This window comes from Lampris incognitus, chromosome 3 (assembly GCF_029633865.1).
Source record: "Lampris incognitus isolate fLamInc1 chromosome 3, fLamInc1.hap2, whole genome shotgun sequence".
NCBI lineage: Eukaryota > Metazoa > Chordata > Actinopteri > Lampriformes > Lampridae > Lampris > Lampris incognitus.
The window spans coordinates 74,017,170-74,039,291 of record NC_079213.1 but is presented as its reverse complement, the minus strand read 5'-3'; the positions used below and the strand labels follow the sequence as shown (position 1 = coordinate 74,039,291).

Here is a 22,122-nt window from a genome sequence, read left to right as displayed (position 1 = left end):
CGGATCAACACACATAAAACAACTTATTTGACCACATGCCATCATGTGGCTAAAGACTGCTGTGAAAAGGTGGTGCATTAAAACAACTTGTGATAACTTGGTATACTTAAGTTTGTACACAAACTGCACTGTTGCCCCTTTCTGCTCATTACAGTTAAAGGGATTGTCCCATGATTCATTGAAAATATTCTTCAGTCTGGATGTGATGCCTCTTCACTATCACTAGGAGTCTTTGGTATGAGATATCTTCTTCCATAACAAGGTCTTAAGATTGTTAAGAATTAGAGAATGCTCAATTTCCATCTGGTCCGCAGATCCCTTAAGTGCAATGCAGGCATACAGCTGCTTCTCCAGTTCTTCGTGTACATCAGACGGTGCACCCCTCAGGATGTAGTCCTTGAGAGTTCCGCAGGCTTTGGCCAAATTTGGCCTGGTCACCTCTGGTGTGCACCGGTGCTTGGTGAGATCACAGGAAGTGTGGCAGTCTGCACCATAGAGACAGTCCTCATCTACACTGCAGCGCCGCTCCCTCATCCCTTCTTGGAAGGTCGCCTCAGGAATGATGTACCGCGTGTCCATCACCTTAAAGTCATGCCGGTCATTGTAGCCGAAATTGGCAGCACGTACATCACACATGAGGAAACTTCCGAAAGTACCATGGAAAATGTCCTCTACCAGTTCTAGCAGTCCGATGGAGATCTTAGCCTTGCGTGGCCATGAAGGAGTGAACCACTGGTCCATTCTGCGATGCAAACCAGTAGGAAGCCACAGCTCTAAAACCCACGGTAAACTGATCCCATACAACGGACAGTGTTGTACCTTCTCTGTCACATACAGGTCCCCGCAGAAGCCCAGAAGCCTGGGAGTGTGCTCTCTGTCCTGCAGGACTATTTCCAACAGGAACTCGTTGAGCTGAAGCAGGGCCCACATGGAGCGAGCCTCAGGCAGTGAGATGTGCCCGTCCTTGTTGGCGTCAGCAATAGAAAGTACTATGTTTGCCAAGTCTGAGACATTGGCCTGATCCCCCACCTTGGCCTGGAGAGAATAAAGACTTGTCAAAATAATTTCTGGCCTTTTGTTTAGCGAACCATTTTAATTAGCACATTAGGTATAACTAACATTACTAGCATTGCACTTTCTCTACAGGCGAGAGGGCCTGCAAATAGGACAGAGATTGTTAGCTTGTGAGATTGATTTTAAAAAAAGTTATGCAATTTATCTTTTGTTTTACACTGACGAATGTACGCTGACCTTCAAGAGGCTAAGGACCATCTCTTTGAATTTCTCCACAGAAGTACCCTTAGTGGGCTTGTTGAAGGCTATTGCTTCCTTCCTAAGCTCCATCTCAGCTCCAAGGTCATAATGAGGAACGTCCTCTATCTGACACTTGATGACCCCGTTCAGATCCCCCCAGCTCCCAGAGTATACCTGGGATAAAAAAACATGGCAGGAATGAGCAGCAACACACAGATATTGGCAAAGTCATCCATAATAAGACCAGATGGGAAGAGTTAGTTACACGTCTGACCTGGCTGTTGGGCTTGGCGGAGAGGCACTTGCCCAGGTAAAGAGTGTCTTTCTCACACAGGCTGCTGCAGGCCGAGCCATCAATTACTCCATTTCTGTACTTGTCACACTTAAATGAAATGAAAACACTGATACACCAGGATGCAGCTATATCACTGAAGTAGTGTTAAGTGCCACACTTTTCAGAACCTGCATAATATGAAAACAAAAGGATAATACTTACTATAGAATTTTTACAGTCGTGCCCACGGCAGAGCTCTGTGTAGGATGAATACTCCACATACACTATCCAGCTACCCACAAACACTGCCAGCCAGGAAAAGAAAAGGTACTTCATATGTAGGTAGGAGAATCGGGCCTGTGGGAATTGAAATTGAATTGAAAATATTTGTGAGTGTTGGCTTCATAAATCACAATTCGACAAATGAAAAACCTCAAGCGCTTACCAATTCCATTATGATCACTGTGCTATTGACACAGAGATGTAATGCACGGACACACTACTACAGATAGCTACCCATCTGCAATCTTGCATTCTTAGTTCATTAATTTGCACTCGTTCAGTGAATCGTTAGATTTTTTTGCTGTGTCTCGCATCAGATCACCCTTGTGACTTGTTTTTCGAGCAGTGGTTTAGTAGAAGTCGGATGGGTGATCTGAGGCCAGTCTAATATAATCCTGTATCTTTCTGCGGACCCACATCTTAATATGGATTAATGAGTGAGAGGGAGAGAAAGTGTCATGCATTAGTTGCTGGGGGGAATTTCATCAGTCCACTCTTTTGTTAAGAGAGGGCACAGTGTGTCCTACCCACAAAAACTGGATTTCACTCTCCGTAGAAGCAATGGCTTTTTGCATTAACCTGTACAGTCTGAGAATAATAGTAATAACGAGGGTAAATGCATGCAGCAAGATTTATTGAGACAATTAACTTTCAAATTTGCCAACACAGACAAATGGTAAACACCGAAAAGCTGCACAAAAAAAAGAAGAAAAAGACTGAAAACCTACATAAACTATCTTAACAGGGATGAATGTCGTCAAAAGCGTTCCTTTTCATGTTTCCAAACATGAGAAGGAAAGCTTTGGTGGCTGGTTGGATTAAGAATACAAATCCCCAAGCAATATGTGTTTAAAAATGAAATGTACAAGTGTTTTAGCCAATTACATTTCTACTGCATTTATCAAGATCTGGTGCAGATTTAGAGTATAATGAGGAACAGAGGAGAGCAACAACAACAACAACAACAGAGGGAGAGCAACAGAGGAGATCGCTCTCCCTGAGGTTTCTTCCTATTTTTTCTCCCTGTTAAAGGTTTTTTTTAGGGAGTTGTTCCTTATCCGATGAGAGGGTCTAAGGACAGGATGTTGTGTTACTGTAAAGCCCACTGAGGCAATGTGCAATTTGTGATATTGGGCTATACAAATAAAATCGACTTGACTTAATGCCACCTGCAAGTAAGTTTAAGCAGACAACACGTTTATCCCTCTTAAGTAGATTCTAAATATTTGCCCATGAGTGTGTCCTAACACGCTAAATTAATGCAACTGCTTTCAGTCGCCTGCTCACCACACTAGGAGAAACGCTGACCAATAGCATTTTGCAACATTACAATATACGACTAGTGTAGTGCCCTTAATTGAACTGCAACGGGCCTAAAATATTCAGCAAATTTTATGTTAAGCACAAATTGAAATCTATTCTTAATATTTTACCTACCAATGGGACCTTTCATCAAATGGGGCAGTCACACAATGGGATACCATTGCAAAGAATTGCAACATTTAAGTTGCAATAATTACCCCACATAATTTGAAGAAACTGGATTTATATACTATCAACATTTGCAAGAAGAGCCAATAATAAGATCAGCAACATGAATGAGAAGGGGTCACTCTGAACATCTTTGAACTTCTTATCCAATGACTTTTCAGTTCATCTAAGACTTTGCTATTACCCAGGGGGTAGGATTCTCTCTTGATTCAAATGGGTCACCAATCCACAATTTAGTAGCTTAATTAATCTTTAATGCTTCAAAAGTCCAATTTGGCATTCTTCTAATATATGTCCACTAAGCCCTTTGAGCTAGCCAACATGAAAACCGGATATTAAGTGGAATAAGAATTTAGAAAATACCCAAACTGAATTTTACCACAGAGAACTTCAACATTGCATTTCCTACTAAAATAGTGTTTTTTAATAACAGAGAATCTCACTTTTGGCCTACATGGTGCCGCTGGTTGTGGTAGTGACTCGAGGCTCATTACGTGGCGTTTCAATTCAATCCAAATAAATGAATATGCCTCTCTAGAACCATAATGGCATGCCTCCTGACGGAAAACATCAATGGAAAAATAACAGACTTTTAAGGAGTTCTATTTCCCATTAACGATTCATGTGCTCAGTGCTTGACAATGATGGACTCCCCCTGCCTCCACCCTCTGCCCCTTTTAGCTTCAATTTTCTTTCTAAGTACCACACCCTCTCTCTCTTTCTCTCGCTCACTCTCTCTCGCTTGCTTGCTCATTCTCTTCTCTCCCTTATCATTTTTATAACGCTATGTGCTCCATCACTTGTCCTCCCACAGCACAGTCAATGTGAAAAGTGAGCCAGCTTGAGAAACACAACTTATAAGCTTTTAGCAAAACAACAGGAAAATAAAACAACAAACCTAATCTCTCTCTCTCTCTCTCTCTCTCTCTCTCTCTCTCTCTCTCTCTCTCTCTCTCTCTCTCTCTCTCTCTCTCTCTCTCTCTCTCTCTCTCTCTCTCTCTCTCTCTCTCTCTCTCTCTCTCTCACACACACATACAAATCATGTATTTCCAAGTTTCAGCCTGTAAGAGTTAAACACTTCTAGGAGTTTAACTCTTACAGGGCTTCAATACAGCACGTTCAATGCATCTTCAATGCAGCACGTTCATCTGTGCTACCCGTTATGTAGATTCTAGCCTCTTTGTTCTTGTCACTGCTTCCATTACCATAGAGCATGGCAGGCCTGACCATTGATTTGTATACCTTGCCCTTTACCCTCAACGGCATTATTTTGTCACAAAGTACTCCAGCTACCGTTCTCCATAAATTTCGCCCAGTTAGTGTCCTTTTATTGAATTCCTTCTTACCATCGCCTTCTGTCTGTATTGTTGATCCTAACTGTTAACCACATGACCTGCTATTTCTAATGTGACTCCAAGCTGAAGAGATACGAGACGTTTTACATTCACCTCGTGTTTATTTTCTGCTTTAACAAATGTACATGCGAGCATTAAAATTCTGGATCTGACCTTAAAACAGATAATCTGCACATTAAAAACAACTAAATGTCTTTACAAGCAAATCACAAATAAAATCAACAGACAATATTTCATGCAAGTCATTCCAGTTAAGTTACTCCCATAGACGGTAATGATAGTGAATAACCTGTGTGAGTTATTCTGTCCTTTACACAATAACTAAGAGTAACTTTTAAATGCTACTCTAGGTGGACTTCCAGCATTTGGAAGAAATTGTCTCCCACATAATTTTCCAGATATCTAGTGAGTGGTATGACTGCTGAGTGAACGTTTTAGAGCATGGTCTGGACAACGTCTCTGAATCAATCTCCCACCCACCTTTCACCAGTGAGAGCACAGCTTAACTTGCAGCAGTGCTGTCGGATGGCTTCCATATCCGTCTTTCTTTAATCTAATCACTCTGCACAATGGCCTTACTAATGTTAGTCTATCATTACCCTCCTCCTCTCTTGTGAAAAGTCCCCAGTAATAATGTTGGTTTTGGTGCCAACACTATTCCCGTATTTGATTGGGCTATGTTTATACCTCCGCTCTCCTTTATGGTTTTTGGGTAATGTTATAATGACTGAGAATTCCTTTGGAGGGGAAAAAATACCACATCCAACTGTACATGGATTTGAATATGTTTTATGTTGTCGTCAATGTTGCATGTGGCTTCTTAATACTGATTTTAATGCGCTATTTGCCCACTAATTGTGCTATTAATGAATCCCATCAACAGATATTTTTACAATACAAAGTTTTCAGATAACAGTGTTATTAGTTGAACACCGATGTCCTATTATTTGTTCCAAGCTGAATGCAGAAATTCTTTACCCCTCATCAACATTCACAGAACTTGTCAATGCTTCATCACTGAAAAGATAATTCTACTTTACGGGGAGTTAAAAATCTGCAGTTTATTTTCTTATTGATTTACTTCAACATCTGACTACGCAAGCTGACATCAAACTTGGCAGGAGTGACCACACAAATAAGTATTGTGTGTATCGCACATTGATTTTTCCATGGATGAATATGCATGTGCAGCAAAACGGTAATGGAAATGACAAACCCCATGAAAACAAATCTATGGTTGCCTGTACAATCAATGTTTTTGTGGCTTTCATTTCAGCTCTGGGTGATGCATTTCTTTCTCTAGGTTTGTATTGACCTTTTGTGAGGAGAGAGAGCAAACATGGCTAATGAGGTGATATTGATTGTGGCTGTTGTGACAGCTTGTTTATTAGAGGACAGCTCCTAACTGTGGGCATGTGTTGAAGTGGGTGGGAAGCCTTCCTTGTTTAGCTCCCTTCCCTAAACCATCACACAGCTGGGCCTATATTTGGCACCTGTTGACACTGGCCCAAACCCTTAGAGTTAGGTGGAACTGCATCATGTATCCACACAACTCCAAAGTACACAAACAGTGCATGCATTCATTTAATATTAAATTATATTATATTATTTAATATAACTATTAGAAAGATCATCAATGCCACACAGTCAAGCAATAAAACTATGCAGTCTCTACGACCACCTAGAAATAATCTGGTCATTATGTCACAATTTAATACCATTGATCAAGAAACTCTAGCAGAAACACTTTGGCATCTTAAATCATTAACATGTTGTCTCAACACACTGCCATCTGATTTTTTTTCAACTATTTTTAACTCTGTAAAAACGGAGTTACATCAAATAGTTAATAGTTCATTGCTATCAGGCGCTTTGTCTTTTCCATTAAGCCACTCCTAAAAAAGAGAACTCTGGATACCTCCATGTTAAATAACTATAGACCAGTTTCAAATCTTCCTTTTATAGCTAAGATCATCGAGAAAGTTGTTTCTAATCAACTCAGCAATTTTTTAAATCGAAATGGTCATTTTGACAAATATCAATCAGGTTTCCGACCTAACCACAGTACTAAAACAGCTCTTATAAAAGTATTAAATGACATACGGCTGAATACTGACTCAGGTAAAATATCTGTTCTGGTTTTACTTGATCTCAGTGCGGCGTTTGACACTGTAGATGACAGAATACTGTTGGACAGGCTGGAACATTGGGTAGGACTTTCTGGAGCAGTCCTTAATTGGTTCAGGTCTTATTTAGAAGACCGAAGTTACTTCGTCACCATTGGCAGTTATGAATCTGATAGAGTGGCTATGACATGTGGAATCACCCAGGGATCAGTTCTCGGACCTCTCCTGTTTAATCTATACATGCTGCCTTTAGGCCAAATTCTTCAGAACAACAGCAGGGATTACCATAGTTATGCAGATGATAATCAGATATACCTGGCTCTCTCACATGATGATCTCAGCCCAATAGACTCACTGTGCCCCTCTTTGGAGCAGATAAATAATTGGTTGAGCCAAAGCTTTCTTCAATTAAATAAGGAAAAAACTGAGATTATTGTGTTTGGCAACAAAGAGAAGAGAACTATTATAAATGAACAACTCAAGTCTCTAAAAACCAAATACCAAGCCTGAAATCTTTGTGTTTTAATAGACTCAGATCTCACATTCACCAGCCATATCAAAGCAATCACTAAAACAGCCTTCTATAATCTTAAAAATATAGCCAGAATCAAGGATCTGGTATCCCAAAATGACCAAGAGAAGCTCATCCATACTTTTATGTCCAGTAGAATTGATTACTGTAATGGTCTCTTAACTAGTTGTAACCCACATGATTACATGTACCCTGTGACGTATGTAAGTTCCACGAGTTGCCTCTAGGGGGCACACGAGCTACAGAGTTTAAACCATGCAAACAACCGTCGACAATAGAGAAGAGAAATACGGATATTTAGAAATACGGACAACTTTGACTATGGATACCTGAATTATTGATATTTGAACTACGGATATTTGAGCTACAGGACATTTGAACTACGACAAAAAAGATCCCTCCCACGAAGCTTCCTTGACAGATGATCTCCTGTTGAAGGAAGAAGGAAGACTCTTTTCTCTTGTGTTTTGTACGCTGCTGGAATCCTGTACCCCGAACAACCCCCCTTGCTACACCGGTTGGAACCCTTGGATACCCCCTTTGGATTGCCCCCATCATCGCCCTGGATTTGGATTCATCATCATCGCCTCTACATTAACTTGCCCCTGTGATTGTGGTAGGATCTGGACATTGCACCTTGCACAGATTGGAAGACTGAATCATTCCCCCTTTTCTTTTCTTTATTATTTTCTTTGAGTGCACTCATACTTTATTTTGGATTATTTTCTTTAATTTGTTAGTGTAGAATATGGCTGCATAAGTAATATGTTAGAAGGGTATAAAATAGAATATAGATAGATATAGACAATAAATAGAATATTAGGAAGAACTTTTAAAAAGTATAATAGAGTAAAATATATATATATAACACATCTAATTTAGTATTGATATTGAAATAACTTTACTTTGAACTGTTGAAATAAATTGGTTTTTTTTATTGTAAACTATACCCACGAGTGTGTGTGTTGTCTTTGGGGTGAGTACTAGAATCTGGTCTAGAAAAAAACCTACACCAATCTCCACTGAACTTAGACATTAGACTGTAAACTGTCCCTGCGCAAGCATAGGCCCATTCCCCTGTCGTGCAGGTTACAGAAAGTTGGCGAGCCAGCCAGGAGATTGGTTAATTAGCGTTTCAGGCCATATACTACCCCACTGACCACACCTCTCTATAAAATACTTGATTATATATTTTTTTTATTTTGAAAATAACACAGTTAATATGGATCTTTGCAAACAGTATAAAGTCCATGGACAAAACTGCTTATTAGTTGAAGGTGTCAATGAAATGAGCTCTGCTGAAACGATAATAAGCTTCTTCGAACAACATGGGAAGATCTCATCCTGCATCAGAGTTGCGGATGAGCCCAACCAACCTAATGGTAGGGTATTAATAGAATTTGAGTGTGAAAAGTCAATCACCAGGATAACCCCAGATACCCTTGGCCTTATACCTAGCCCCGTTGATCCAACTACTCTATGGAATGTCAGAACAATTAGACAAATATGTCAAGAGGAAATAGGCAAAGACTTAGCCCAGCAATATCTCGAAGAACTCAGCGCTATTGGTGGTAGTGCCATGTCAGGCTATGCCTCCATCTTAGAAAATGAACTGAGACGCATTCGGTCTACAGCATCACAGAAAACTGACAACACGTCTTTACCGGATCACAGCCCTATGCAGGACACTCAGCCTAACATTGATGTTGAGCACATGCCTAGCATGACCCAAGAATGTAACAGACGGCCATCTATATCTGACATTCACCGTGCTCCAACCACACACTCATCCGTGCGTAATTCAATGAGCCTTGAAGGAGACATCATTAGTCCCCCGAGTATCCAGAACATAGTAGTAGAACATGTTATTAAGAATGAGTCAACACAACCATACAGTAGCCCAAGTAAAATTCGAACCTTCTCAGGTAGGCTTCCAAAGCCAAATGGGGAAGTAGATTATGAAGCTTGGAGAACTCAAGTTGAGCTGCTTCTAAGTGACACCTATGTCACCGATTCACAAAAAATCAGAAAGGTTCTAGAGAGTTTGGTTGGTCCAGCTTCTGACATGGTGAAACCACTTGGTGTCAATGCAAACCCTGTTGCGTACGTAAACCACATCGAATCAGCCTTTGGAGTCGTAGAAGATGGAGAAGAGCTTTTTGCTGCATTCTTGAGTGCAAACCAGAATTCTGGAGAGAAGCCATCTGATTATTTATTCAGACTTCAGACCCTCCTCACTAAAGTCATCTCTAGAGGGGGAGCTTCACTTGTAGATTCAGAAAAACACTTAATAAGACAGTTCTGCAGAGGATGCTGGGACCACTCGTTGATTTTAGGTCTTCAGCTTGAACAGAAAAAAAATAGCCCACCCTCATTTCTTGAATTGCTTCATCAGCTTAGGACAGAAGAAGGCCGTCGTTCAGCTAAACTAGATAGGATGAAGAAACATCTAGGGAGCTCAAAAGCTTCAGTGCATGCCCACACTGTTTATGGAATCGAAGCCCCAGCCGAAAACAAAAATGAAGACACACAGAAACTCCGCGATGAGGTAGCTGAGTTAAAGAAACAAATTGCAACCCTGTCCATCAAGGAAGAACCACAGCCAAACAGAACTCAGATTGAAACCAGCTGCATGGTCACGAATGCCTCCACACCTCGAATTTACACACCTCGTTTTCCCAAGCCATGGTTCGGCTTTAAATGTGGTGGATATGGTCACATTGCTGCCCACTGTGAGAGTGCCCCCAATCCCGTTCTGGTCCATCAAAAGAACACCGAACTGAGACAAAAACGTGAAGCTCACAGGAATACGCATACCGTCACCTCCATGCCTTTAAACTAGTAGCAGCTCCTGTTTCGGGACGTTCAGGAGCTAAGTACCAGCATAAGAGTCCCAAACCCATTAATGATATTATGAATAGAACCCGGACAAGAAAAAATAGATACAGACAAAGATACCAAAATAGCCAATCCCTTCCCTGTGAACTTGTAGGGCCACGCTGCACTGCATCTGTCTCCATTGAAGGAATAGAATGTGAATCAATCCTTGACACCGGTTCCCAAGTAACAACCATTTCAGAGACATTCTACTTGAACCACTTATCGTTCCTCCCCATCCAGCCCATTCAGACTCTTTTCCAGATAGAAGGTGCAGGTGGCCAACATGTTCCTTACCAGGGTTATATCCAAGCCCTCATCTCCTTCCCCAGCAGCATCACTGGCGTAGCTGAACAGGTCTCTTCATTAGTTCTCATTGTGCCAAATTGCCATTTTAACACTCAGATTCCCCTATTGATTGGAACCAATGTCCTTGCCAGATTATATGAAGGTGGCATAGAAAAGCATGGAAGAGAATTCTTACAAAGGCCCAATATCAATAGTGACTGTATCTTGCTGTTCCAGCATGTTGCCCTAAGTCATCAGGAAGAGATTTCCGCCAATCATGTTAAGTTGCATGGCCGCCATCCTGTCACCATTCCACCAGGAAGAAAAGTGTCTGTCTTTGGAGATGTCAGAGTGAAGAAACATTTCCCACGTTCCCTTTTCGTGGTCGAATCCCCTGAGACCGTTTCCTTACCTGGTGGAGTGTTCGTTGAAAATTCCTTGATAGAAACTCCACTTCGATCTTTAAACAAGATTCCTGTCATTCTCAGAAATGTGACTGATCATAGTGTCACACTGCATCCAAGGCAGGTGATAGCTGAAATGATGGTAGCACAGTATGTGATGCCGTCTGAATCCCAAAATATGACTGTGCCTGACATCCCTCAGTCTCAGAGTAACACCACCAACTTTGATTTGGAAGATTCCCCCATTCCAGAAGAGTGGAAAAAACGGATCACACACCAGCTGAACAGCATGCCAGAGGTGTTTGCTGTTGATGACTTGTCTCATGGTCATACGACTGCAGTAAAACATCGCATCCGACTCCAGGATGAGGCCCCTTTTAGAGAGCGACCCAGACCCATTCATCCCTCTGACAGAGAAGCTGTCAAACAACATCTAAGAGAGCTGCTAGACGCTGGAATTATTCGCGAGTCAGAGTCTCCATTTGCTTCCCCCATTGTCGTTGTCAAGAAGAAGAATGGTGCAATAAGACTCTGCATAGATTTCAGGAAGCTGAACATGAGAACGATCAAAGATGCCTATGCTCTCCCCAACATCGAAGACACCTTCTCTGCTCTTAGTGGAGCCAAATGGTTTTCTGTCATGGATCTGAAGTCAGGGTACTATCAAGTAGAAGTTGCAGAGGAAGATAAGCACAAGACCGCTTTTGTCTGCCCTCTAGGCTTCTATGAGTTTAATCGTATGCCCCAAGGTGTGACAAATGCACCAAGCACCTTTCAGAGACTGATGGAGAAATGTGTTGGAGACCTGCATCTCAATGAAGTACTAGTATTTCTGGATGACCTGATTGTCTTCTCTGACACACTAGAATAGCACGAGGCCAGATTGATGAAAGTGTTGAACCGGCTCAAAGACTACGGCCTAAAGTTGTCCCCTGAAAAATGCCATTTTTTCCAGACTTCTGTTAAATACCTTGGCCATGTTGTAGATGCCAATGGAGTCCACACAGATCCAAGCAAAGTCTCTGCTTTGAGAGAATGGCCTCAACCCACCAACAGAAAAGAGCTCAAATGCTTCCTAGGATTTGCTGGATATTACCGACGTTTTGTGGAAGGGTACTCTAAAATAGCAAAGCCATTGAATGCTCTAACTGCTGGCTATGTTGCTCCAAGGAAAAGAGGGAAGATTTACAAGAAGGACAGGGTCAAGACTTCCATCAATCCCACCTTACCTTTTGGAAATGAGTGGACTGAAGAGTGTGACGTTGCTTTTAGAACTCTCATAGATAAACTGACTTCGGCCCCTGTTCTTGCCTTCGCCAATCCCAATCTTCCTTACGTCCTGCATACTGATGCCAGCCGCGATGGTCTCGGTGCTGCGCTCTATCAGGAACACGATGGGAAGCTGAGGGTTGTAGCTTATGCCAGCAGAGGACTATCCAGAAGTGAACAAAACTATCCTGCCCACAAACAAGAGTACCTCGCCTTGAAATGGGCCATCTGTGAGAAATTCCATGATTACCTCTATGGAACAGAATTTCAGGTTTTAACAGACAATAACCCCCTAACTTATGTGTTGACCACAGCAAAGCTTGATGCAGCAGGACATCGGTGGTTAGCTGCTCTATCAACCTACAGATTCACCATAAAGTATAGGGCTGGGATCAGCAATCAAGACGCCGATGGGTTGTCCAGAAGACCTCAGAGTCCGTCAGAAGAAGATGAGGAGTTCAAGCAGGAGAAAGTGAGGATAGAAGAGCTGAAGCAAAGGGTTCTGGATGGAGAAAGCAAAACTGTTTCTGGTGACATGCTGTCTGCTTTATGTCAACGCCACTCTGTGACCACTTTGGCTGACTATTTGCAGCCAGAACTCCCCATTCTTGCTGAATCCTTAGCTTTAGATGCTTCTGCCATCCCTGATGACTTTGTGTTCTCTGGACAAGGCACCCTCCCTGGAATGACTCACAATGACTGGTATCAGTCTCAAAGACAGGATCCATCTATCAGACGTGTGATCAGTTTCATTCAAGGAAACCGAAAACCCACTTTTCAAGAGATGTCCTCTGAACTGTCAGAAGTCAAGCTGCTCCTTAGAGAATGGAATAGACTAGAGCTTATAGATGGAGTACTGTTCAGGAAATGTCTTGATCATGGGAATCAGATCTATCAGCTGGTGCTGCCTAGTAGCCACAGAGAAAGAGCATTGCAAGGCCTTCATGATGAAGTCGGTCATCTTGGCGCTCAGCGTGTCCTTCATCTTGTTCGTTCCAGATTTTTCTGGCCAAAGATGTTTCAGTCTGTTGAACAGAAGTGTAGGACTTGTGAAAGATGCATGAGGCGGAAAGCCAATTCCCAGCATGCTGCTCATATGGAGAATATACAGACCAGTTATCCCCTTGAACTGGTGTGTATGGATTACCTCTGTATTGAGCCTGATAGTAAGGACACTAGAAACATCCTCGTCATCACGGATCACTTCACCAAGTTTGCCGTTGCCATCCCCACGAAAGACCAAAAGGCGAATACGGTTGCCAAAACACTGTGGGAAAACTTCATTGTACAGTATGGTTTTCCAAGTCGCCTTCTCAGTGACCAGGGGAGAGATTTTGAATCCCACACCATCAAGGAGTTGTGCTGTCTGATTGGAACCGAAAAGATCAGAACCACGCCATACCATCCACGTGGAAACCCTGTCGAGAGATTTAACAGGACCCTTCTCAGCATGCTTGGGACACTAGAAGACAAGGATAAATATCATTGGAGGGACTTTGTCAAACCGCTAGTCCATGCATACAATTGCACGAAAAATGACACCACAGGCTACTCTCCATATGAATTGTTGTTTGGTAGGCAGCCAAGACTACCCATTGATCTGGTTCTAGGCCTTACACCAGACCAAATTGGATTCAAGTCGCATTCGGAGTATGTTAAACATCTTCGACAGCGCCTCCAAGACAGCTATGCACTTGCTTCTGAAAGCTCTAAGAAGATGGGAGAGAAGAATAAAGCCAGGTTTGATAAAAAGATCAGAGCCGCAGAACTTGTTCCCGGAGATAGAGTCCTGGTGAAGAATGTCAATTTAAGAGGAAAACATAAACGTGCGGACAGATGGGAAAAGGAAGTCCATACTGTGGTGAAGAGGATGGGAGATGGCCCGGTGTATGTCGTCAAGCAAGAACAGGGTGAAGGTCCACACCGTACCCTTCACAGAGACCTTCTTCTGCCCTGCGGCTTTCTACCTGTTACAGATAGAGTCTCAGAACCTGAAACAAACTTACCAACAAGGAGGCTGAGACGCAGGGAAGCAGTCTCGCAGCAGACCAGGCACGACAATATTGTTGACCCAGATATGCCCAGCAGTGACGAGGATGAGGATTGCTATCCACAGATCTCCACAACGTTTCCCCAAAGCATTAGGACAACCACACAGGCCACCCCTCTAGCACGTGCCACGGAACTGTTGAAGCCAGTCGGGTTGAATCCAAGTCCGTCGGAGTTCTCCCAATCTGATAGTCCACTCCTTAGTGAAGTACCCCATACCCCTGAGTCTGTTCACAATCAGTTACTTGAAAAGAAACCAATTGGGCGTGAGACAGAAGTAGTCACAGATGAATTCTCTCAACCTGTTCGAAGACACTTACCTGAGGGAGACCCCGCATCATCTACTACTGTTGTACCTCAATTTGGACCTATTGAAGGACGTTCACCTGAAAACAACCCACTTGAACCCGAGAGTGCACCGCCCACTGGTGTGACAGGCCAGGCTGACCTGTCTGACGGAAACTGGTCTGAGAGCGAACCGATCAGAAGATCTATCAGAGAAAGACATCCCCCTGAGAGACTCTGTTATGGTGAACTAGGAAGACCTTTAGTCCTAGCCATGGCCTCATTTTTCGAAAGTTTGGGCAGAAATGTCCCTGATTCTTCTAGAGTGCCCTCTGCAAGACCATACAGTGTTTAGACGCATGCAGAGACTGATGCGGTTTAGAGGGGGAGAATGTAACCCACATGATTACATGTACCCTGTGACGTATGTAAGTTCCACGAGTTGCCTCTAGGAGGCACACGAGCTACAGAGTTTAAACCATGCAAACAACCGTCGACAATAGAGAAGAGAAATACGGATATTTAGAAATACGGACAACTTTGACTATGGATACCTGAATTATTGATATTTGAACTACGGATATTTGAGCTACAGGACATTTGAACTACGACAAAAAAGATCCCTCCCACGAAGCTTCCTTGACAGATGATCTCCTGTTGAAGGAAGAAGGAAGACTCTTTTCTCTTGTGTTTTGTACGCTGCTGGAATCCTGTACCCCGAACAACCCCCCTTGCTACACCGGTTGGAACCCTTGGATACCCCCTTTGGATTGCCCCCATCATCGCCCTGGATTTGGATTCATCATCATTGCCTCTACATTAACTTGCCCCTGGGATTGTGGTAGGATCTGGACATTGCACCTTGCACAGATTGGAAGACTGAATCATTCCCCCTTTTCTTTTCTTTATTATTTTCTTTGAGTGCACTCATACTTTATTTTGGATTATTTTCTTTAATTTGTTAGTGTAGAATATGGCTGCATAAGTAATATATTAGAAGGGTATAAAATAGAATATAGATAGATATAGACAATAAATAGAATATTAGGAAGAACTTTTAAAAAGTATAATAGAGTAAAAAATATATATACACTACCGTTCAAAAGTTTGGGATCACCCAAACAATTTTGTGTTTTCCATGAAAAGTCACACTTATTCACCACCATATGTTGTGAAATGAATAGAAAATAGAGTCAAGACATTGACAAGGTTAGAAATAATGATTTGTATTTGAAATAAGATTTTTTTTACATCAAACTTTGCTTTCGTCAAAGAATCCTCCATTTGCAGCAATTACAGCATTGCAGACCTTTGGCATTCTAGCTGTTAATTTGTTGAGGTAATCTGGAGAAATTGCACCCCACGCTTCCAGAAGCAGCTCCCACAAGTTGGATTGGTTGGATGGGCACTTCTTGCGTACCATACGGTCAAGCTGCTCCCACAACAGCTCAATGGGGTTCAGATCTGGTGACTGCGCTGGCCACTCCATTACCGATAGAATACCAGCTGCCTGCTTCTGCTCTAAATAGTTCTTGCACAATTTGGAGGTGTGTTTAGGGTCATTGTCCTGTTGTAGGATGAAATTGGCTCCAATCAAGCGCTGTCCACTGGGTATGGCATGGCGTTGCAAAATGGAGTGATAGCCTTCCTTATTCAGAATCCCTTTTACCCTGTACAAATCTCCCACCTTACCAGCACCAAAGCAACCCCAGACCATCACATTACCTCCACCATGCTTAACAGATGGCGTCAGGCATTCTTCCAGCATCTTTTCATTTGTTCTGCGTCTCACAAACGTTCTTCTTTGTGATCCAAACACCTCAAACTTGGATTCATCCGTCCACAACACTTTTTTCCAGTCTTCCTCTGTCCAATGTCTGTGTTCTTTTGCCCATCTTAATCTTTTTCTTTTATTGGTCAGTCTCAGATATGGCTTTTTCTTTGCCACTCTGCCCTGAAGCCCAGAATCCCGCAGCCGCCTCTTCACTGTAGATGTTGACACTGGTGTTTTGCGGGTACTATTTAATGAAGATGCCAGTTGGGGACCTGTGAGGCGTCTGTTTCTCAAACTAGAGACTCTAGTGTACTTATCTTCTTGCTCAGTTGTGCAACGCGGCCTCCCACTTCTTTTTCTACTCTGGTTAGAGCCTGTTTGTGCTGTCCTCTGAAGGGAGTAGTACACACCGGTGTAGGAAATCTTCAATTTCTTAGCAATTTCTCGCATGGAATAGCCTTCATTTCTAAGAACAAGAATAGACTGTCGAGTTTCAGATGAAAGTGCTCTTTTTCTGGCCATTTTGAGCGTTTAATTGACCCCACAAATGTGATGCTCCAGAAACTCAATCTGCTCAAAGGAAGGTCAGTTTTGTAGCTTCTGTAACGAGCTAAACTGTTTTCAGATGTGTGAACATGATTGCACAAGGGTTTTCTAATCATCAATTAGCCTTCTGAGCCAATGAGCAAACACATTGTACCATTAGAACACTGGAGTGATAGTTGCTTGAAATGGGCCTCTATACACCTATGTAGATATTGCACCAAAAACCAGACATTTGCAGCTAGAATAGTCATTTACCACATTAGCAATGTATAGAGTGTATTTCTTTAAAGTTAAGACTAGTTTAAAGTTATCTTCATTGAAAAGTACAGTGCTTTTCCTTCAAAAATATGGACATTTCAATGTGATCCCAAACTTTTGAACGGTAGTGTACATAACACATCTAATTTAGTATTGATATTGAAATAACTTTACTTTGAACTGTTGAAATAAATTGGTTTTTTTTATTGTAAACTATACCCACGAGTGTGTGTGTTGTCTTTGGGGCGAGTACTAGAATCTGGTCTAGAAAAAAACCTACACCAATCTCCACTGAACTTAGACATTAGACTGTAAACTGTCCCTGCGCAAGCATAGGCCCATTCCCCTGTCGTGCAGGTTACATAGTCTTCCCAAAAAGACCATGAAACAGCTGCAGCTTATTCAGAATGCTGCTGCTAGAGTTTTAACCAGGACCAAGAGGACAGAGCACATTACTCCAGTCCTGAAATCTTTACACTTGCTTCCAGTTAGTTACAGAATAGATTTTAAAGTGCTGCTACTTGTCTACAAATAACTGAATGGTGTAGGCCCAGAATACATCACTGACATGCTCGAAGACTATAAACCGGGTAGGGCTCTAAGATCCATGGACTCAGGTCAGTTAGTTCAGTCTAGAGTCCAAACCAGACATGGTGAAGCAGCATTTAGCTGTTATGCTGCATGCAAATGGAACAAACCACCAGAAGATCTTAGATGTGCCGCAAATATAGCAATTTTTAAATCTAGGTTAAAAACATTTCTTTTTTCTTGTGCCTATGATTGAGGATTAAAACTTGCACCTCCTTCCAACTGCACTTTAATTCTGGAAGTAGATCGCTAGTCACTCCTGGCGGGGAAGTGACTATGTTTTTATTCTATTTTTTTTTTGTTTTTTGTATTTTCTTTTTATAGTAACTGTCTTTTAATTGTATTGCTCTTTATAATTACTAATTCAAAGTACATTTTATGTACTTTGTACTCCTTTAATTATATTTTATATATGATTGTTCCTATTTGTTTTTATTTACTCTCTTTTAATTGTATTTCATATGATTGTTCCTTTTCTGTTTTTATTTGTGTAAAGCACATTGAATTGCCCTATGTATGAAATGTGCTATATAAATAAACTTGCTTGCTTGCTAATAACTTCAAACTTTGAGAGAGATAAGATTAAAATCTGATCGAGAATAGGGAACATTACTGTTCTGGCACTTAGGTTTTTTTTGTTTTTTTGCAGTGTGTACACCATTCATCAATTATGTATGATTATAAGGCTATCCCTCAGAGGTTGCCAGTTATGGACTCCAAAGCCTGCTGCAATGAACTAAGATACTGTACTAATAACAGGGAGTGAGTGAGGAAGAATGGAAAGGCCTGGAAGAGCAAGTTCCAGAGATAACGGAGAATTTGTCTCACACATTGACTTAAGATAAACAAATTGCTTTTTTTTCTTCTTTTTGTTCTAAATGGAAACAGAAACAGTCTGCATGCAAAACTTGATCATTGTGAGGCATTACAAGAAAAAGCGATGATGTCGAGGGCTTCTTATACAGCCTCCCATTTTGGAGACTCGTGCACCAGAGGCTCTACCCAGCATGCCTCTCTGCTTTTCAAAGGACACAGACTCTGAAGGAAGGGGATGTCACATTCTCCGGATAGACACTGGAAGATGTGACTCATCCTAGTCCTGACAGCAGGCACTCACAAGACCCCCCCCCCACACACACACACACACCTCCATGCTGGCTAAGTAGTTGGACATTGCTTCATGTGAACATTAACTTGTTGGCAACTGTTCAGCGAGGGCACTGTATATCCAGGGTGCAAGGGAAATGTTAAAAAAAATGTAAAGCAATAAACAATAATAGGTGTCACAGCCTATAACAAACCACCCATGATGATTACCGTCGGGAGAAATGAAGAGACTTGTAGAGCAAGGCATACTGGGTATTGGCTTGCCATCTCTGTACCTTTGACACTTTCAAACAATGGGAGTTTGGAAGAAGACAAAAAAATGCTAAAAGAAATGTCAATATTGGAGAGTTTTAAAAAGTTGTATGTTTTGACTGGGTTTTAATCAGTTTGTAGAATATTCATCTTAATCAGAAGGTTTTTTTTTAATTGAACCTGATAACGGACCTTGCCAGAGTAGGAACAGGCAAATCATTAGTGTAATGGGTCATTTGACTCAATAAATTGTCAACCACCTTAACTGTACACAGTTAAGGTACACAGTACACACTTAACTGTGCACAGTTAAGGTGGCCCATTTGACTTCCGAAGCGAGTTAATGTCTTTCTGCAACACATATTTATTCACCAGCGGTTGGTTGATTGTAAAAGATGAGGGGAGAAAGTGCCTTTGTTGTGCACACAACATCGTGTGTGTGTGTGTGTGTGTGTGTGTGTGTGTGTGTGTGTGTGTGTGTATGTGTGTATGTGCTTTTGTCTCTCCGTGGGGAGGGCTTCTCACTAAGGACTACCGATATATACATCTTAGGTTGTCACTGCAAGGCTGAAGTGGCCTAGATAGAAAACTGAGCCGTGGCGGTGGCCATTCCCTTGAGACAACCCCCCCCCTTCTCTCTACCTTTTCTCCTTTCACTTGACAACTTCGTTTTTCATACATGGGCTGCTGGATTTTTGCCAGTGGCAGTCTTTCCAGAGAGGCATGTAAGCGCTTCAGTCTACAATTTAGGACAGACTCAGATTGACTAGCTGTGAACTGTGCACGGCCTGGGTTGGAGTACACCGAGGGCAAATTAACACCAAACTTTTACATCTTGGAGAACACGCTGCGTCATATAAGCCCGCATGTCTGTACAGGAACAATGATCCAATTCGATGCGAGGCGAAGTAGTCGGAACATTTTTAAATGCATTCAGATCGCATGTGGGTGAACGATCACTGCCGAGCTCGTCATTAGTAGTCCGGTCTGGCGGCTGTAGTGGGCCTGTGGCTCATCGAGCTGGTTGCCACGGCAACGGGCATTAGAGAGATGGTGGATTCATTCTGGAGGCACCGTGCATCGAGTACTACCTTACGATGCCGTTCATGCTAAGCCAGTCACCGTTTTATTACCGCGGTGCAAAGATGGCAATCAAACCGCCCGATGAGAAACGGTAACTAAATGAAGGCATGTAGGGTGCAAGTGTCGCGCGACACGCGTTTAACAAGTCCACGCTGCGCAAACGTAATTTGAGGTGTGCTGGTTGTACCTGTGCATCCATGTGCAGGTGCATGGATGCAGCGTTATACAGTCACGTCTGCGGAGATAAACTTGTGTTTTAATGGACAAGCTGTGGCGACACTGGGATCAATCAAATTAAACGCCGCTTGACCCGTGCTGAAACACAGTGATGCACCTGTGAGTAGTTAAATTCCGCAATATTTTGATCGTCATCAACAAAAGTGAAGAGCCCCCCCGATGGCTTACCTGGATGTAGACAGGCTTTCTGTAGCACCCACATGGAAACAGACCCCTTGCCATGGCAAATGCAAGAACATCTCACGGCGGCTACCGAAGGGATGAATTAAGCTATCTGCGGGACACCAGAGATTGCCTTTAGAGCGACCAGGCCGATGCGGCGTTCACACGAAATGTCCGCATGTTCAGCGTTATCGCGGCTGCACCGCCGACGTCTGCTTTGATGCTGCAAAGGCGGCAGCCGGAGGGAGCCACAGCCTGCGTCGGCGACTGCAGTCAAGTTAGTTTTACGTTGGCCGTACCGACGAGCCTGTTGTTCAAACACATCAACAAAGCAAACGCGCCAAGTTAAATGAAATAGTCACAGGACGACGCAGACCGGTGTTTTAAAAAAATTTTCTTTCCATTTTCTCAAACTTTTTAGCGTACTTTAAAAACAACCCATTATTATCTTTTTTTTCCTGATTGGACGACTCCCCTCCACCCCCACCTCCACCCCTAGTGTTGTTGCTTAGCAACTGCCTCTGTCCGATCTGCTAAAGCAGACAGACGGTAGCAGCGAGCCACATTAGCTTGGCTGCAGTTACCCAAACCCATCACTTTACCTCGGGTTACAGTTAGTGCAGATTAAAATCAGAAACGAGTAAATAAGCCAGTGTTGCCGGAATGACCGACCTCAGGTTGTGTCGAGACCTAGCTACAGTTTAAAGGTGAGATCCAGTTTGGTAAAAAAAAAAACGTGTATTAGGTAGTTACTTGGAAGCTAGCTTTAATTTTACTTAGAAAGAGGGTGGCTAGCGTTAATTAAAACATGCTTCTTACCATAACATTGTAAGCTAGGTGTGAAAAGATTAGACATCTTTAATTTACAGCGATGTAGTCAATGTTGTACTTTCATGGAGTCCATTTTTCAGGGAACTCCAGCCTAATTTTATTCAGCTGCTGCATTTCCAAACTGGTTAATGACTTGTTGGGTTCTGCATTCTTTCTGATGACTTATTTACAGAGCGACTAAAGCCTTATGGAATCACTTAACTCACAGCTCAGAGGATACTGAACTTGGAAGAGGATAGAACCACACCATCATCAACAAGCTGTGCACGCAGGATGACAATGATCTCACTTAAAGATAGTAAAGATCCTTTGGGACTGTCTCTGGCAGAAGTAGAAATGGAATCAAAGAACTCAAAGCTGAGGAGGAGGCTTGTGACAATAGAGGAGAAGAATAGATGTTTGGTGCAAGCGAACAGACAACCGATAAGTAAACTGGAGGCGCTACAACTAGAGGCTGCCAGCCAAGTATGTTCATAGTTCACACCTCTGTCAAACTGAATTTTAGAGGTTTGTGTATCCATTCAACTTGTAGGCTGTGTTTCCCTCTCTGTCACTGATGAACTGAAAAATGAGTGAAAAAACTAATGATTGTCTTGGGTGATTTATATACTGTCTTCAGCATTCCTGCATGACTAATGCAACAGCTAAAAGCAAGGTTTTCAAGCATTTGTCTTTATTTTGAGATTTCAGGCACACTTTGCTGTCGCGATGATGCAGTTGCTCAGAGTGAGAGAGTTATCTCACTATTCTCCTTGTATTTGAAAAGGTTTGTGTCCTTGGTTCTACTGTGGGATGTAA

General features: G+C 42.3%; 1 protein-coding gene across 1 annotated transcript; it reads right to left on the bottom strand.

Annotated features, from left to right (window-relative positions):
• Positions 1 to 140: 140 nt before the first annotated feature.
• Positions 141 to 20,559, bottom strand: LOC130110340 (divergent protein kinase domain 1A-like). The gene is made up of 5 exons (XM_056277416.1): positions 20,500 to 20,559; positions 1,751 to 1,885; positions 1,529 to 1,636; positions 1,252 to 1,428; positions 141 to 1,035 (listed from the first exon to the last, which is right to left on the bottom strand). Exons 1-5 carry the CDS (start codon positions 20,551 to 20,553, stop codon positions 223 to 225), a joined length of 1,287 nt encoding a protein of 428 aa, XP_056133391.1. The 5' UTR covers positions 20,554 to 20,559; the 3' UTR covers positions 141 to 222.
• Positions 20,560 to 22,122: the final 1,563 nt, after the last annotated feature.

Excerpts from the sequence above, each read along its gene's own strand:
- LOC130110340 (XM_056277416.1), bottom strand. The coding sequence starts at position 20,553 with ATGGCAAGGGGTCTGTTTCCATGTGGGTGCTACAGAAAGCCTGTCTAC. Across the intron at positions 1,886-20,499 it reads GAAAGCCTGTCTACATCCAG|GCCCGATTCTCCTACCTACA; the intron begins GTAAGCCATCGG and ends CAATTCCCACAG. Across the intron at positions 1,036-1,251 it reads TGGTCCTTAGCCTCTTGAAG|GCCAAGGTGGGGGATCAGGC; the intron begins GTCAGCGTACAT and ends TATTCTCTCCAG.